This window comes from Schistocerca cancellata, chromosome 1, assembly GCF_023864275.1.
Source record: "Schistocerca cancellata isolate TAMUIC-IGC-003103 chromosome 1, iqSchCanc2.1, whole genome shotgun sequence".
NCBI lineage: Eukaryota > Metazoa > Arthropoda > Insecta > Orthoptera > Acrididae > Schistocerca > Schistocerca cancellata.
Window position 1 is genome coordinate 223,293,192 of NC_064626.1, and position 18,702 is coordinate 223,311,893.

The 18,702-nt window shown below is 38.9% G+C and overlaps 1 protein-coding gene across 1 annotated transcript in view; it reads left to right on the forward strand.

Annotated features, from left to right (window-relative positions):
* The window catches only part of LOC126169612 (Fanconi anemia group I protein-like), a 277,334-nt gene that overhangs the window by 185,894 nt on the left and 72,738 nt on the right, over positions 1–18,702 (forward strand). Inside the window, exon 17 of the mRNA XM_049920656.1 lies at positions 13,734–13,885. Within this exon, the coding sequence (XP_049776613.1) occupies positions 13,734–13,885 (152 nt within the window). The remainder of the gene's footprint in view (positions 1–13,733; positions 13,886–18,702) is intronic.

Genomic DNA, 18,702 nt, shown 5'->3' on the forward strand with positions numbered 1-18,702 from the left:
TTCAAGTGGCTTAATTTTGATTTTGAAAACAAAATATAAATTTGTGGCTCGTGTTACATTTTATTTGTGTTTAAATTTCTCTGCAATTTGTGTTTTGTTACACATTACCGATACGTTGTATTCTCTATTTGTGAGTGGGTGTTGTGTTGGTTTTCTCTCTCGCATTAGTTAGCATGAGTGCTAACGAATGTTGAAACTGCTGTTTTCATGTTTAAAAAGCGATGTCTCTGTAAGAAGATTATCTATGTTGTTTTTCGGTGTGTTAGTTTTTCCCATTATTAGGCATTCACAATCATTGGCTTTGCCAACTCATAACCAAATAATCATCTTTCAACCTAACCTACACTTCCGGTTACGCTGCAGAATAGGTGTCATCACAACCAGATTTCAGTGGTGTCCTGTATCTTTTGAGCCGCCTCATATAACGATATTCATGTTAATAACACATCCAATTACTTAATCTGTCCGGTATCTTAATTGTTCCGTTTGGTTAATTGATATGTCAAGTGTCATTTAGTTCATACAGCAGAGCTTGCTACGGAATGTTAAGTTGATATCTTCTTAACATACTTCCAGTTGGATGGTCATGACTGTCTTGTTGAGGTGTGTCATTTATGTTGATATCTGTACAACTTTATTTTGTGTTTGGCATGCATTTGCTTTGCAGTTGTTCTTCTATCCAATAAGAAACTTGTGCTATATCAAGACCCTCATTCAGTGTTACCTGCAATGACACAGTTTTAATATGTGCTGGCATAAATAATTTAGTAGTTGATTATTCCACTCACAGTTTGGAATAGCTTAATATTGGACACAGTAGTTGGCCTCCATTCCCAAATTTGCATCTCATCCAGACTGTGACCCTTAATTTGTTACTGATCTCATCGTTTTTTTAAAACTTTACTTATAAAACCCATTGGCAGTATGAGGCTGTGTGCCAGACGTGGAGGGCACATGGGTTTATTCTACTAGAAACATTCATAACAGCACACACTTTGGAACCGAGTGAAAAGTTTGTTCTTGAACTGTCACTCTCTCAGTTTTAAGAGACGCTCTTATATTAGAAAGCAAAGTGAAAGTAGTTTCTGCCAGTAACTGTAGAATCATGTGTTCCAGAAAATCACTTTGGGTCAGTCCCTTGACAGCATTAAAATAAAGATTAGGTGTTTCATACACTCAGTTTAATTGAAACACTTAATTCTAAGATTTATGCAGCAGGAATAAAGTTAAAGAGTGCTACAGTTTCTTTTCTTAAGGTGGCGTTTATATAGTAATCGAGGTAAAGTTCTCCCCACCTATTTACATGGAGAATATTTGTGCAAACATTAAGGAATATTTTGTTGCTGCATTTTATTTGAATGTCCAGGATGTTGTATCATACACCATTCAGTTTAATTTGGAATCAGTGTAAAATCATTACAGTTTTGATTTATTTTGTAAATCTTTAGTTAATCCCAGAATTAGTTCCTCTGATTTATTTTGTTTACGCATAAGTTCATTACAAGGAAACTGGTCTGCTTCTAGCTTATGGCAGGGTTTTAAGCAAATGTTGCGTAGCTGTGCAGTAATGATAGAAAAGAGATGTTTCAGTTGCGGATCAAGTATGCAGTTGTAATGTGAGGTTGCTCTGATATCTCGTCATACTCAGTATTACCATTACTTATTACTTTCCAATGACTAGCTACGTTTTCACTTTGTTGAATGTCCTTCGGTAGTCCATCATCCCAGTGACACCTTTATATCATGGTGCAAACATTCCAGTAAATGTTTGTTGCTCTATTACTCTGCCTGAGTTACTACATTTGTCAGCAACACAAGTCATATTTAGTCACAAGTATTAAATTTAATAGACAGTAAGACTGGTAATTTAATTGATGAAAGGAGAAAATATAAATATGCAGTAAATGAAGCAGGCAAAAAGGAATACAAACGTCTCAAAAATGAGATCGACAGGAAGTGCAAAATGGCTAAGCAGGGATGGCTAGAGGACAAATGTAAGGATGTAGAGGCTTGTCTCACTAGGGGTAAGATAGATACTTCCTACAGGAAAATTAAAGAGACCTTTGGAGATAAGAGAACCACTTGTATGAATATCAAGAGCTCAGATGACAACCCAGTTCTAAGCAAAGAAGGGAAGGCAGAAAGGTGGAAGGAGTATATAGAGGGTTTATACAAGGGCGATGTACTTGAGGACAATATTATGGAAATGGAAGAGGATGTAGATGAAGATGAAATGGGAGATACGATACTGCGTGAAGAGTTTGACAGAGCACTGAAAGACCTGAGTCGAAACAAGGCCCCGGGAGTAGACAACATTCCATTAGAACTACTGACGGCCTTGGGAGAGCCAGTCCTGACAAAACTTTACCATCTGGTGAGCAAGATGTATGAGACAGGTGAAATACCCTCAGACTTCAAGAAGAATATAATAATTCCAATCCCAAAGAAAGCAGGTGTTGACAGATGTGAAAATTACCGAACTATCAGTTTAATAAGTCACAGCTGCAAAATACTAACGCGAATTCTTTACAGACGAATGGAAAAACTGGTAGAAGCGGACCTCGGGGAAGATCAGTTTGGATTCCGTAGAAATGTTGGAACACGTGAGGCAATACTAACCTTAAGACTTATCTTAGAAGAAAGATTAAGAAAAGGCAAACCTACGTTTCTAGCATTTGTAGACTTAGAGAAAGCTTTTGACACTGTTGACTGGAATACTCTCTTCCACATTCTAAAGGTGGCAAGGGTAAAATACAGGGAGCGAAAGGCTATTTACAATTTGTACAGAAACCAGATGGCAGTTATAAGAGTCGAGGGACATGAAAGGGAAGCAGTGGTTGGGAAGGGAGTTAGACAGGGTTGTAGCTTATCCCCGATGTTATTCAATCTGTATATTGAGCAAGCAGTAAAGGAAACAAAAGAAAAATTCGGAGTAGGTATTAAAATTCATGGAGAAGAAGTAAAAACTTTGAGGTTCGCCGATGACATTGTAATTCTGACAGAGACAGCAAAGGACTTGGAAGAACAGTTGAATGGAATGGACAGTGTCTTGAAAGGAGGATATAGGATGAACATCAACAAAAGTAAAACAAGGATAATGGAATATAGTCGAATTAAGTCAGGTGATGCTGAGGGAATTAGATTAGGAAATGAGACACTTAAAGTAGTAAAGGAGTTTTGCTATTTAGGGAGTAAAATAACTGATGATGGTCGAAGTAGAGAGGATATAAAATGTAGACTGGCAATGGCAAGGAAATCGTTTCTGAAGAAGAGAAATTTGTTAACATCGAGTATAGATTTAAGTGTCAGGAAGTCGTTTCTGAAAGTATTTGTATGGAGTGTAGCCATGTATGGAAGTGAAACATGGACGATAAATAGTTTGGACAAGAAGAGAATCGAAGCTTTCGAAATGCGGTGCTACAGAAGACTGCTGAAGATTAGATGGGTGGATCACATAACTGATGAGGTTTTGAATAGAATTGGGGAGAAGAGAAGTTTGTGGCACAACTTGACTAGAAGAAGGGATCGGTTGGTAGGACATGTTTTGAGGCATCAAGGGATCACAAATTTAGCATTGGAGGGCAGTGTGGAGGGTAAAAATCGTAGAGGGAGACCAAGAGATGAATACACTAAGCAGATTCAGAAGGATGTAGGTTGCAGTAGGTACTGGGAGATGAAGAAGCTTGCACAGGATAGAGTAGCATGGAGAGCTGCATCAAACCAGTCTCAGGACTGAAGACCGCAACAACAACAACAACAACAACAAAGACTGGTAATGTTATGTGCTTCTGACATGTTTTGCAACTGTTTCATTTTTCACAAAATACAATATATCAAATGTGTACATCAAATCAATCATTCTGTGTAATTCCACGGAATATAGAAAAGGCTTGCTGCCTTTTAAAATGGAAATTGTGACAATTGTATTTCTGTAATGGAACCAGGTTGTGCCGTGGATTTTGTAACAGCTTTTTCAGTAAGTACATGTATATACACTCCTGGAAATGGAAAAAAGAACACATTGACACCGGTGTGTCAGACCCACCATACTTGCTCCGGACACTGCGAGAGGGCTGTACAAGCAATGATCACACGCACGGCACAGCGGACACACCAGGAACCGCGGTGTTGGCCGTCGAATGGCGCTAGCTGCGCAGCATTAGTGCACCGCTGCCGTCAGTGTCAGCCAGTTTGCCGTGGCATACGGAGCTCCATCGCAGTCTTTAACACTGGTAGCATGCTGCGACAGCGTGGACGTGGACCGTATGTGTAGTTGACGGACTTTGAGCGAGGGCGTATAGTGGGCATGCGGGAGGCCGGGTGGACGTACCGCCGAATTGCTCAACACGTGGGGCGTGAGGTCTCCACAGTACATCGATGTTGTCGCCAGTGGTCGGCGGAAGGTGCACGTGCCCGTCGACCTGGGACCGGACCGCAGTGACGCACGGATGCACGCCAAGACCGTAGGATCCTACGCAGTGCCGTAGGGGACCGCACCGCCACTTCCCAGCAAATTAGGGACACTGTTGCTCCTGGGGTATCGGCGAGGACCATTCGCAACCGTCTCCATGAAGCTGGGCTATGGTCCCGCACACCGTTAGGCCGTCTTCCGCTCACGCCCCAACATCGTGCAGCCCGCCTCCAGTGGTGTCGCGACAGGCGTGAATGGAGGGACGAATGGAGACGTGTCGTCTTCAGCGATGAGAGTCGCTTCTGCCTTGGTGCCAATGATGGTCGTATGCGTGTTTGGCGCCGTGCAGGTGAGCGCCACAATCAGGACTACATACGACCGAGGCACACAGGGCCAACACCCGGCATCATGGTGTGGGGAGCGATCTCCTACACTGGCCGTACACCACTGGTGATCGTCGAGGGGACACTGAATAGTGCACGGTACATCCAAACCGTCATCGAACCCATCGTTCTACCATTCCTAGACCGGTTAGGGAACTTGCTGCTCCAACAGGACAATGCACGTCTGCATGTATCCCGTGCCACGCAACGTGCTCTAGAAGGTGTAAGTCAACTACCCTGGCCAGCAAGATCTCCGGATCTGTCCCCCATTGAGCATGTTTGGGACTGGATGAAGCGTTGTCTCACGCGGTCTGCACGTCCAGCACAAACGCTGGTCCAACTGAGGCGCCAGGTGGAAATGGCATGGCAAGCCGTTCCACAGGACTACATCCAGCATCTCTACGATCGTCTCCATGGGAGAGTAGCAGCCTGCATTGCTGCGAAAGGTGGATATACACTGTACTAGTGCCGACATTGTGCATGCTCTGTTGCCTGTGTCTATGTGCCTGTGGTTCTGTCAGTGTGATCATGTGATGTATCTGACCCCAGGAATGTGTCAATAAAGTTTCCCCTTCCTGGGACAATGAATTCACGGTGTTCTTATTTCAATTTTCAGGAGTGTATATCCGACTTAAATAAATTATTGTTCATTACTTCTAGTATTTTATATATCCTACATTAACATAAACTATTAATAATTCGCTGCGGTCGCGGGTTCGAATCCTCCCTCGGGCATGGAATGTGTGTGATGTCCTTAGGTTGGTTAGGTTTAAGTAGTTCTAAGTTCTAGGGGACCGATGACCTCAGATGTTAAGTCCCATAGTGCTCAGAGCCATTTGAACCATTTTTATTAATAATTATATTATTTAAAGCATGCTGAGGACTACAACTCTGATGTTACAGTAATTTGTCTACATACTACAAAGAATTAAACTTGCTGTAGTCACCAGCAGATGTTTCGTATCTATCCCTGGAGTTACTAAAGTGCAAATGTGAATTGTAGTGTCCCTTGTCCTGAAGTTTAGTAGAATTCTTCATATCGTATACAGCATTCCATTTGCTTTACAGGATAGCTCGATTCCCTTGGTGATTCACTGTCTCCTTCGGTCATTTAGGTAAACACTTAATGAAATTCTCGTAGGAAATGCAGCTTCAAACAATGGAATAAATTAATCTAGAAATAGGTTACATTTATTATTGATGTTTTTAGCTTGATACATTGTCTCATTCCAACTGCTGCAAATGTCTGTTGAAGGTTTGCAGATTTTCACTGTTGACTTATATACAGGCCCTATTGATAAAACTACTGTTGTTTGCAGGGCTTACAGCATGCATTTTGAACAGCTGACCATCGTGGCCAGGGAGACATAAATTTTCGCTTAACACGTATGTTGCTAATTCTTTTATGTGCAGAGTATTGTCAATCAGGCTTGTAAAGTTCTTTGCAACTCTTGTGAGAAAGTCAGCAACCACACTTGGCTCATTACATGCTCAAAATCTGCCATATTTTTACAGGAAAGAACATTTACATTACAATAACAAAGCATCATTATTTTTATTTCTGAGAACAGGTGAGTTAAAAGTGATTGCTTGGGGAATGTACTCAGCCTTCCTGAGGAAGCTCTGTAAAGAGCTACTACATAAATAGGCAGTGTATTAACAAGGAATTAAATGCAACCATTCTCAAACTGTTGAACAATACAATTTTTATGTCCATTTTGTATACAAACTTGTACTAAACTTGCAAATGTAAAACTGCAAAATGAAACATTATTTTATTTAGATTCAATATTTTATTTGGGATACTGTAGGGAGAGGAATTTAATATTGTACACAGTATTAGTGCAGACTTTTTTCAAGTGAGTGCAAATAATAGTCGTCTGGTCCAGAAAGACTGTAGTTTACCACAGTGTATTTTTCACAAGTTATCCTGTTTTCTCATATATATCGCAGTATTATTTACATCCCACACTCATACGTTTTCACTGGCTATTGATAAGTCTTAAGCAATTACATTGTCAGTAAATAAAAAAATATATATATGAACTATAGCTTCTGCTATATCGCAATAGATAAAGTTCCGTATTTTAACCATACGGCAAAGTACTCTCCTCTTTGCATGATATTATTTGGCAAAATTTCATTTCGATACGTCCAATGGTGTGCAAGATATGAGAGGCATTCTGAATGTTTCATTCTCGCAAGCCTTCTCTCTAGGTGGTGGTGGTGCATCCCGCTTGCCAACGGTGCACGGCATACCGGATGGTTGATCATCCAAGTACTAGCCCAGTCCAACAATGCTTAACTTCAGTGATCTGACAGAAACCGGTGTTACCACCACGGCAAATCCGTTGGCCAGATTATTATCTTACCTAAGGTAAAAAGTTGTCGTTTTTATGACTGGCTATTTATCACATATCGATCCAGGATTCATATCGCCACATTTCTGTGTTAATACAAAATGATTGACAGCAGCAACAGTTACATAGTGCCTATGTGGATATAAACAAAATGTGAGTAACATAAATAAGGTGCCAGATGGAACTACCAACCATCTAGTTTTATAAAGTCGTGACTTTATAACAAGGTAAAGAATGACAATATAATGGATATTTATACAAGATTTACGTTTTATAAGATGCAAGAAACTATGATCAATTTCACCAACTCTATAGTAAACTATTCCAAACATTACACGTTCATTAACTAATACAAAATTGTGAACTTAAAAACATTCTATCCATAATAGTAAATATTAAAGTCAGGTAATACTTTAACCGAGGTCTGTGTGTGAGATACTACCAGCGATAAATGTGGCTATGATTACAAGCCCGTAAACAAACGGATAAAACTTCAAGTAGTCACATTAGAGGCATTAGATGTTACATTAAAGCAAGTTACAAAAATCAAAATTAATGAATATAATCGTGTTAACTTAGGCCTATGTATTTCCTATAAAATACAGCGCAAACTGATAGCACATGCAGTGTATGTCAAGATTCAAATTAACTAATTATTATAATAATTAACTGATGATCGATAAGAAATATTATGTTTATTTTGTAATATATGTTTGTGAAGTCAATTATATTCAAAGACCAAAGTCCACAAGATGTAGAAAATGTATAATCATTATGTAGCTTAAGGTCTAGATGTAACACACATAATGACATACTACATAAGGTAATGCAAAGTTTTAGTATTGCATACAAAAACTGAACTGCTGAAAGTTACATAATGTTGTAACCTTCAGATTCTTACTGGAAACACTAAAACTTTGAGTTACCTTACTCAACATGTCATTATGTATGTAACATCCAGACCTTAAGCTACATTTGGTTTATATATATATTTTACAGATTTAGCAAAACTGAACATAATTCCTTTCTATGCCTTGTGGATCTTGGTCTTCAGATACAATTGACTTCATGAACATGTATTACAAAATCAACAAAACATAGCTTCCAGAATGAATTGTCACTAGCAAAGAAGTGTGCACTGATATGAAACTTCCTGTCAGATTAAACCTGTGTGCCAGACTGAGACCCAAACTCAGGACCTTTGCCTGTTGCGTGCAACTCGGTCTGGCCACACAGCTTTATTCTGCCAGGAAGCTCCAGATCAGTGCACACTCCACTGCAGAGTGAAAATTCATTCTGGAAACAATCCCCCAGGCTGTGACTAAGCCAAATCTCCACAGTATCCTTTCTTCTAGATGTGCTAGTTTTGCAAGGTTCACAAGTGAGCATGGGTGGAGTTTGGAAGGTAGGGGATAAGGTACTGGCGGAAGTAAAGCTGTGAGGATAGCTCTGTTGGTAGAGCACTTGCCCATGAAAGGCCAAGGTCTCGAGTTTGGGTCCCGGTCTGGCACACAGTGTTAATCTGCCAGGAAGTTTCAAAATATAGCTTATTGATTATAGTTGGTGTTGTATTTTATAGAAAATACTTAGGCGTAAGGTACAGTAAGTATATTAATGAATTTTGATTTTTGCAATCCGCTATAATGTAGCATCTAATGGCTCATTTGTACCTACTTTAAGTTTTATCCATTTGTTTACTGGTTTATAATCGTAGCCACATTTAACGCTGTTGATATTTGGTACATAGACGTCGGCTTAAAGTATTACTTTGCCTTAATATTCAATATTATGGATAGAGATTTTTTTCATTATTGGTGTTACTCATAGTTATTTGTATCCAAAAGATATTCTACTGATCAGTTGTGACTTTACATTTTTTTTTTTCCTTCTCATTCAGTATTTCGTAATTTTGTGTTACTTAATGAATTGCTAATGTTTGGTTAATGTTTACTACAGATTCAACGAAATTGAACGTAGTTCACTGCACCTTTAATATGTAAATCTAGTGGAAATTCTTGTTATATTGCCACTCTTTTTCTTATTATAGAGTCACAACTTTATAAAAAATAAGGTGGTTGGTAGTTGCATCTGGCAGTTACTGCTTCCGTGTAGCCATGATGCAGCATATTGGCCAATTCTCTTGCAGCTGTAGTATAGTACTTCCTTGCTCCTGTAGCTAACGTTGCAAGTGATACATGTTGTTTACATCCACATATGGACTATGTAACTATTACTGTTGTCAGCCACATGGAGGAAGAGGGTCAGTGAGGTTTTGGAAGGCACCAGCAAGTATGTGCACTGCTGTGGCAAACTGCACCAAGTTTCTCAGTTGACGGTCCATGGCAGGAACAGCTCAATGATGTGGCCTCACAGATTCTCGATTGGGTTTAAATGCGGGAGGGTTTGGTGGCCAGGGGAGTACACTAAACTCATCGTGGTGCTTTTCAAACCACGCATGTACACTGTGAACTATGTGATATATTGCCTTGTCCTGCTGGTAGATGCCATCGTGCAGAGGAAAAACAAACTTCATGTAAGGGTGGAAGCGATCCCCAAGGATAGATACCACATATGTGTTGATCTATTGTGACTTCCAGAATGACGAGATCACCCAGGAAAGGTCATGGAAATGTTTCATAGACCATAATGCTCCCTCCTCTATCTCAGATCCTCCTGACGATTGTTGTAGTGTATTTGTTTTCAGGTATTTTGCACTGTTCACGCCAATGGCCATCTGTCTGATGGAGAATAAAACATGATTAATCTGAAAAGGCCAACTGTCGTCACTCACTGCTTTCGTCACTGATGAACTGTAGTCAGCATGGGTACATGAACCAGGTGTCTGCTGTGAACGCCCATACGGAGCGACGTTTCCTGAACAGTCGTTGAGGAGACACTATTGGTAGCCCCTGGTTCATTGGGGTGGTCAGTTTCTCAACAGTAGCACATCTATTCACTCATACACTTCTCCACAGCTGTCATTCACAACTGTCAAATATGGCTTGTGGTGCACCAAGTTACATGCACGGTATACTTTAAGCGTGGTGGCACACAAACAGCTTGCCGTCTTAACCATTTTGGAAATACCCATGGCCCTAAAGGCAATGATAACGGCTATCTTTTGGACGTCAGATAAAATGCTCCATTTCCACATTATGATGACAACTGCACTTACTTCCACATCTCCCGACACACTCTCAAGTGCTAGTGCTGCCACCTGGCAGGTGCAAGAGGTTATTGCATGCTGACATCAAACATAACGTAGTTGGTGGTCACATTAATGTGATTGGACCATGTAGTTTGATGCCACGTACCAGATATATTTTTTGTGCTTTTATTTTGTCATGATGTAATGCATTATCCAATATGTACTTGCCCACAAGATCCTTCTCTTTAATAAGAGCTATTTGGCTCAACAGGTTTTGAGAATGTTATGTCTGACAGCCGATACACACCTTACAAAATAATAATTTTATATTGGCTATGTATCATATAAAGGAAGTTAAGTTATTAAATGTATCTTGTTATTGTTCATCTGCTTAAGTTTATGTGTTTTAGATCTAAAGAAGGCTTATCAGTGAGCTGAAACTAGGTATCAATATAGACGTTTTGCGATCTTGACCCAGGATTTTCAGTGCATACGTTTTTACGATAACATTAGTCTCCTTCTTTGTTACCATGGGTACAAAGTTTTTGTGTAAGTATCATGTACAGTCTCGAAGGGAAACCTTTGGATCAAGAAATGATCTACAGACATCTCTGTGATCATCAGGTGTTACAATGTTCATAATGCTGTGCAAATAGAGCTAGAGTCCCTAAACATAATGTGGAGCCTCCGGAATGTATTTAGTATTCTGTTTTTTATGATATGACAACTTCTGCTGCTTTAGGTAACTCTGGTGTTATGATAATTAAGGCCATAATTTTAAGTTTTCCTTCTCTCCCCCTTTGTACAGCAATCTAGACCACCACCTCTGAAGGTCTTGCTGTATGGTGGTACAACCTGCAATGTGTGGTTTTCATGACCACTAAAAAAGGCGGAAATGATGTTCGTGTTGATCTCTATTCCAATTTTATGTACAGGTTCTGGAACTCTCAGAACCTAGGTGATGCAACACTTTTTTTGATGTTTGTATTAGCACATCATTTAAATTTAAGAAACAAAACATGTTTTTATTCAATTTTATGTATTTGTGAGCCATTAGAGAGAATTTGTGGGCTGCACTGCTATCTAAGCCTTTGGTCAGTCCTGGACGAACACCAGTGATGGTTGATTTGTGAGAAGCACAAGTGATGAGCAGCTCAAAGGCACACAGTTTCAACTGACAGATGTATTTTTGCATGTTTTAGACTTTGTCAAATTTACAATTGGTTTGGCAATAGAAAATCTCACACAAGTTTCCAATTCGAACTTTGGACAACTGTTTGGCAGTTTTATAGTCATTTGTACTTGGAATATTGTCAGTAGTTAGGGATTTGAAGTTTTTTCATTTGGAGATATGGCTGCAGGACTCGTATTTATTCTGCAGCATTTCATTATGTTTACTTCTCTTAAGTAAAGCTGTATTAGATCATTGTATATCACATGAATTGAGTTTAAAGGTTATGCATGTGTTCCATAATTTCAAAGTTTACTGCACACCAATTCAGATCTGGAATTTAGAGTGTGATTCTTATCCATATTGGTAAACTGTTGGTGGGCACCATTGATTCATTCCTGTTGTTTACCAAATAAACAGTATATGTTATTAAATTTGAGATTATGTTTCATTTAAGACCCGCTGGGGTAACTGAGAGCACTAACGCGCTGCTTCCTGGACTCGGGTAGGTGTGCCGGCCCCGGTTCGAATCCACCCAGTGGATTCACGACGAGGGTCGATGTGCCTGCCAGCCTGGATGTAGTTTTTAGGCGGTTTTCCGCATCTCATTAGGTGAATACCTGGCTGGTCCCCATGTTCTGCCTCAGTTACACGTATCGCAGACATTTTAAAGACGTTCACACTATTCCCTTACTTAAACTAGACACAGACAGCTGGGATACACTAATTCCGTCTCAGGGGGTTCGGGATGGCGGCAGGAAAGGGCATCCGGCCACCCTCTGCAACTAACACTGCCAAATCAAGAGTAACAATGCTGACCCCGCATTGCCGCAGGAATAAGGCCTTAAGGGATAGATAGGTAGATAATATTTCATTTAAAGAATCCTCATCACATTTTTAATAAAAGCTGTTCTTAAATTTTCAATCAGTCTGAGCAATAAACAAGTTTAGTAAGGCTTAATGTAAGTGTGTGCGATCTGTCTTCAGACTTAGTGTGAGCCATGTTTATTCAAACAAGAGTCACATTATTGCCCAATTTCATGTGCTATTTAGTAGGGGAATTGTCTTCAGCAGTTTCTCCTTCATTAGTTTAACCAACTAAGCAGAATGACCTTACGAGGTATGTTTGTTGTGAAAGATAATGGGCAACAATATGAAAAGTGCTTATAAACTCTATGTAAATTTTAGCATCTAGGTTTTTAAGGCAAACTTTTCTGACACAGTGATCTCACTTTTGCACTAAAAAAATATTGGAAGTCGTTTCTGTATGTAAATAAATGTTTCATTGCACTGTCTGTACTAGCAAATCAGTGAACACTGTAATGTTAGTTTATTCCATTAAAAGCAATTAAATCTCTGAGCACAGTGAAAAACTTTCTTCATGTGAGCCAGGGTAAAAACCTAAAGAGTGCATTAAAAATGTGAATAAAGAAGTCTGTATGTGTTTAATGTATTTAGCTTTCCCCCCTGTTAATTGTGTGACAGGTATATCAGAAGCAGAGTGATGTGAGAGGATAGTGTCATTAATTGCATTTCAGTTTCCTAAGAAATAATCATGTTTGCACTGACAAGTTACAAATACTATATGTATGGAAGACATTATCGGCATACCCTGCACATGACTTGAATATTTCATTCACTACATTATAAAATGGTAAAAACATTCAAACATCAAGATCACTTAAATACTACTTTATTTAAAACATACGGTTTCGACAGATTTTGCTGTCATCTTGTCTGAAAAATTATTTTTGTTATGAAATGTATTCATTTTAAGTTGGACTTCATGCCAAGTTGTCATATGGGGGTGGGGGGGGGAAGCGCATTATAACTTGTCAAAACCGGTTGTTTTAAATAAAGAAATGTTTATGTGATTTTGACTTTTGAATGTTTTTAGCAAGTTAAACAGATTGCTCCTTCTGTCTTCTCAAAATGAGAGATTTCAGTCGCATTATAACAAGTAGAAGAGCTGCTGTTTTTTGCCAGCTTTCCTAACTCCATTGAAGAACAAATTTTGATTTAATTGCACTTACTGCATGAGAAGGTCTGTAGCAGAATTTATTTTGAGTTCCTGTTTGAATCTGATCATGGTAATGCCTCTTTTATAGTTTAGCATTCCTGCTCTGAATAACAGGATTAGTCGAGTCACTCAGGCAATAACTATTTCTGTTAATATAAAATTACATGTGCTGTGAAGTATTCATTTTAAGAATAATTATGTCAAATCAGAATGAAGTTTCTTCAGTTATCTCTTTTACAGGGTATTGTATGAAAACTGCATCAGCCAAGTAATCACATTTAATGATTTTGACAATTTGACATGTAACATCTCAGCTGAATGTTTTTCTGAAATTGTCTCCCTTATCACAGTATACTATAAGAGCTATATACCACATTTCTTGGAGGAAATAAGTAAGTATGTACAGAATTTACATAAATTAAAAAATAAATATTGATTTATATATATTAAATTTGAAGCTGAATTATTATAATAGGTAGAAAAAAATTGCTGCGTTGGAAACATTTCGTAGAAAACATGAACAGTCTTTAAATTGCTCTGGAATCGGCTGATAAATTGTACTGGAAAAACCTTTGAAACAGTGGTTCTATTATTCTCACTTGCATGGATAACAAAAGATGGAGTTATTTTACATGCAAAGGCTTTGTCTTTGTGTGAATATTTGTTTACTTGCCATTGATTAGTCTTCTGTGTTGACAAGCTCTATTTTCTGCCCTGCCTATATGAAAATAGTCCACCAATCATTGTTTCATTTATCCAGCACGTTCTGTAGATCTCGTGAAGAAGAACTCTTATGGATGCGAAATAAGTCAACACAAAGGTGTACTTTAACAAGGCAAGCAAGTGATAGAATCTCTATGCTGTATTAACAATGGATTGTCACAGTGTTGCATAATCCTTTTAATGCTAATGCTAGCTAAATTTAATCAAGCAAATTAGAAAGGAAGTAGCTGTTTGGAGTGAAAAACTGCTGCCTTCTCAGCTGCACTAGGGAGCTGCTGTTTATCTGCAATTGGTAGCTTAATATTTACTGGATTATAATGGTATTTCTCAAAGAAAATATTTAGATACATCCATAAAAATGTAGGGTCGTATTTGCAATACTTGTCAGGCAATACAACAGACATTGCTACTTACCACATAATTAAAAGAACTTTTAAATCCTCAAGTCTAGATATTCAGATAATTTGTAAAGAGCGTGGCAACTGCCAAATGATTTTAATGATCTTTTGATTTTGTAGGCATTCCTAATTTCATGCTTCATGTTAAATAACTCTATGTGCCATAGACACGGGTGTAAATTCTACATGAAAATTATTTTAGAGTCTTGTCACAAATAGGCACAACAAAAAGACTTTCTCGAAATAAGCTTTTGGCCAACAAGGCCTTTGTCAAGAATAGAACACACACACACACACACACACACACACACACACACACACACACACGCGACCACAGTCTGCGGCAGCTGAAGCCACAGAGGTGCTTGAGCATCTCACACACGCATGACCACAGTCTGTGACAGCTGAAGTCACAGTGCGAGTTGTGTCTGTCTGTCTGTCTCTGTTTCATCTATTTTTGACAAAGGCGTTGTTGGCCAAAAGCTTATTTTGTGACAGTCTTCTTGCTGTATCTATCTGCTGCTCGGCGTCTCCGCTATGTGTTGAGTAGCAACTATCCTTTTCATAATATTGGACTTCAGTGAATCTTACACAGTGTGTTTCATTTAGTGTATGGTTATTAATGTCCACTTCCTGATACTAACAGGTGGTTACTGCTTCAAAGACTGAACTGTTAGAGAGAGAGAGAGAGAGAGAGAGAGAGTGAGAGAGAGAGAGAGAGAGAGAGAGAGTGTGTGTGTGTGTGTGTGTGTGTGTGTGTGTGTGTGTGTGTGTATTTATCGTATATTTTTGACAAAGGTCTTGTTGGTCAAAAGCTTATTTTGTGCCTATCTGCGACTCAGCATCTCCATTATATGGTGAGTAGCAACTATCCTCCTAATATTGTTACATTTCATCCTGGATTTTCCATTGTTTGATTCCTTGACGTCCAGTTAGATAACATGTTCAAATGGAGTCAACACATAGACAAACTAATCAAGGAGCTTAGTTCAGCATGTTTTTACCCTTAGAAACAGCTCTCATTCTGTTTTCCTAAAGCAAAGAGTGTTGCTTTATTTTGTACAGTTTCACTCCCAGTTATCTTGTGGATTTATTTTCTTGGACAATATATTTAAGTTGAATAAATTGTATGTTCATAAGAACTGAGTATCAAAAGTAATGTGTGAAGTAGATAACTCTACACCATGTAGAAGCCTTTTTAAGCATCTTGTAATTCTTAGTCACTTCCCAGTTTACTCCTTAATGACTTTTGGTACTGACAATAAAAATCCATTTCAGCTGAAAAGTGACATACAGGATCACAAGACAAGACTCTAAAATAATTTTCTTGTAGAATTTACATCGGTGTCTAGGGCAGAGAGAGTTATTGAACATAAAGCATGAAATTAGGAATGCCTACAAAATCAAAAGATCATTAAAAACATTTGGTAGGTGCCACTCTCTTTACAAATTATCTGAATATCTAGATTTGAGGATTTAAAAGTTCTTTTAATTATGTGGTAAGTAGCAGTGTCTGTTGTATTGCCTGACAAGTATTGTAAATACGACCCTACATTTTTATGGATGTATCTAAACATTTTCTTTGAGAAATGTCATTGCAATCAAGTAAATCTGTTCATCCCCACCCTCTTCCTATCGCCATCTTTCCGTACCTCTCTATCCTCTCTCTCCCCCTTGTCTGCCCCTCTCCCTTTCTCTCTTCCCTCCCTGTCTCCCTCCTCACCACCACCACCACCACCACCACCACCACCTTCACCTTCCTGTCCTTTCCTCCCCTCCCCTCCCCTCCCTCCCCTCCCTCTCCCTGTCACCCTTTCGTCCTCTCTACCTTCTACATGTTCGACCCCCTGAACTCCTATCGTCTTTTTGTGCACCCAGAGTCATTTGTCAAAAGACCTGCCTCGCTCTACCCCACTATTCCATCGCAACCTCTGGCATCTTCCCTACCCCTTCCCGACCTCCATCTGCCAAGGTAGCTGCTGCTGATAATCAACAATCAGTCTTGCTGAAGTTGCAGGTGTGTGCATGTTTGGGTGTCTGTGTGGTTGCGATTGTGACAGTGTGCGCGTCTACTTGAGAGAGAGCAAGAGTTCAAAAGCTAGTGTGAATACTGCTTTTTGTTGCATGTTTCTATGCGCCACATATCAGTCAGCTTGTAACGGAACATATTAAAGGCTTTACTGTACCGAAGTATGCGATACCCTCCAAATTCAACCAGTTTAACGAGTATTTATGATTATAGAAAAGTTATTGTGTATGTTAACAATGATTGCATAACATGTCTCCATAAACAGTCAACCCATTAAATTATGCTGAGTAACTGACCCACACAAAAGTTTATATCACTTGATCACTGATACAGCAAATGTCATCATGTAAAAACACTAAGTTCATCTTAAATAATTAATATGAAGTACGAAAAATAGTGGCCAACTTTGGTATTTTAGATCTCCTTAAATAAAAATCACCCAGTGAAACCTATTTGTTCACTAGGAGCGGTTTCACTCAGTATTCACGAAATCAATCCTATTTTAGACGAAAACCAAAGTAATTCTTAATAATTCATGTTATTTACTTATTATGCAAATTAGAGAAGTCAATTGACAAACTTCTAAAAAACGGCCTTTTTGTAACAAAGAATTATTCTGTCAAGTCAACAAATCTGTCTGTCATTTTAATAACATGTTAAATTATGTCACTCGATGCAAATTAATAACTTTTCTGCACAAATTATGTTAACAGATGTACATGTGACTTATAAACTATATCTCTTTTTGGTAGTTCTTTGACAATGTTATAAATACAAGCAGCAAGAAGGGTCGGGAGGCAGTCGGAATGTCACTCTGGTAAAGTGTGTGTGTGTTATTGTTTGAGGTGGATAAACAATGCAAAGAACATGTAAAGGAAGTACTACTTTGTGTTGTGTCATGGTCTTTGGTGGACAGTGGAATTAAGATAGCCACCAGAGTAATAAATATTTGAAGTTTACATATTTGTTGGTTTCGCTCGTTCTTTATCATAAAAGTACATAAAAAACACGGGACCTCATGTTTTTAACCCTAGACAACCAGATTTAGAGCCAGCATCAGCATCGAGACACAGCAGCGATCCAGCAAGTAGCAGCGATTACCACAACACAATGCATTTTAATGGCGCCTACCTAACATCAAGTGCTAACAAGCTCCGTAAATGGGAGCGAAATTATAGCAATTAGCAATATCCACGACCAGGCGACCATTACAAGCTATAGATGAGTGCTTGCCTTTCCTTTATTTTACATAATATATTATCTAGGAATTCCCATTCTTGTTAAATATTGGAAGTGTAACTTTTATGACAAGGAGAGTGAAATTGCTGAAGCCTATTGAGAAGGAATAGAAGCTACCAAACACTCATCCTTAATACACATGATTTCTTTTTGGGGGGAGGGGGGGGGGGGGGGGAGAAAGGTTGAAATGAAGTGACACACATAACTTAAACTATGAGACACGTCACAAACTTCTGTGAAATTTGGAAGGTAATAGACGAGGTACTGGCAGAATTGAAGCTGTGAGGATTAGTCGTGAGTTGTGCTTGGATAGCTCAGTTGGTAGAGCACTAACTGCGAAAGTCAAAGGTTCCTAGTTTGAGTCTCGGTCCAGCACACAGCTTTAATCTGCCAGGAAGTTTCATATCAGTGCACACTCCGCTGCACAGTGAAAATTTCATTCTGGGTCACTTACATACTTTGGGGCTACATTACACATTCTCATGAAATGTTGCAAACACGTTAAATCAGTTGTGGCAAAAGGAAATGGAAGACATGGATTTGTTGGTATTGTAGGGTATTGCAGTATTAGATTACTATTAAAGTGTTGTGTCTTTACCAGGTGGGCATCATGGAAGAGTGATGTAGTTACGGTCGTAACATGTCTGTGTAGCCTATATGAAGAGCTGACAGATATGCTCAGGACACTTAAATGGGAATTAAGGGAAGAAAAGTGGCTTTGTGTTTTTGAAACACTATTGGCCCAAAGTAGACAGTGGCTATTTTGCCACCATTGTACATCTCATTCTATAATTCATTTTCCTTTATCTTTCTTCTTTTA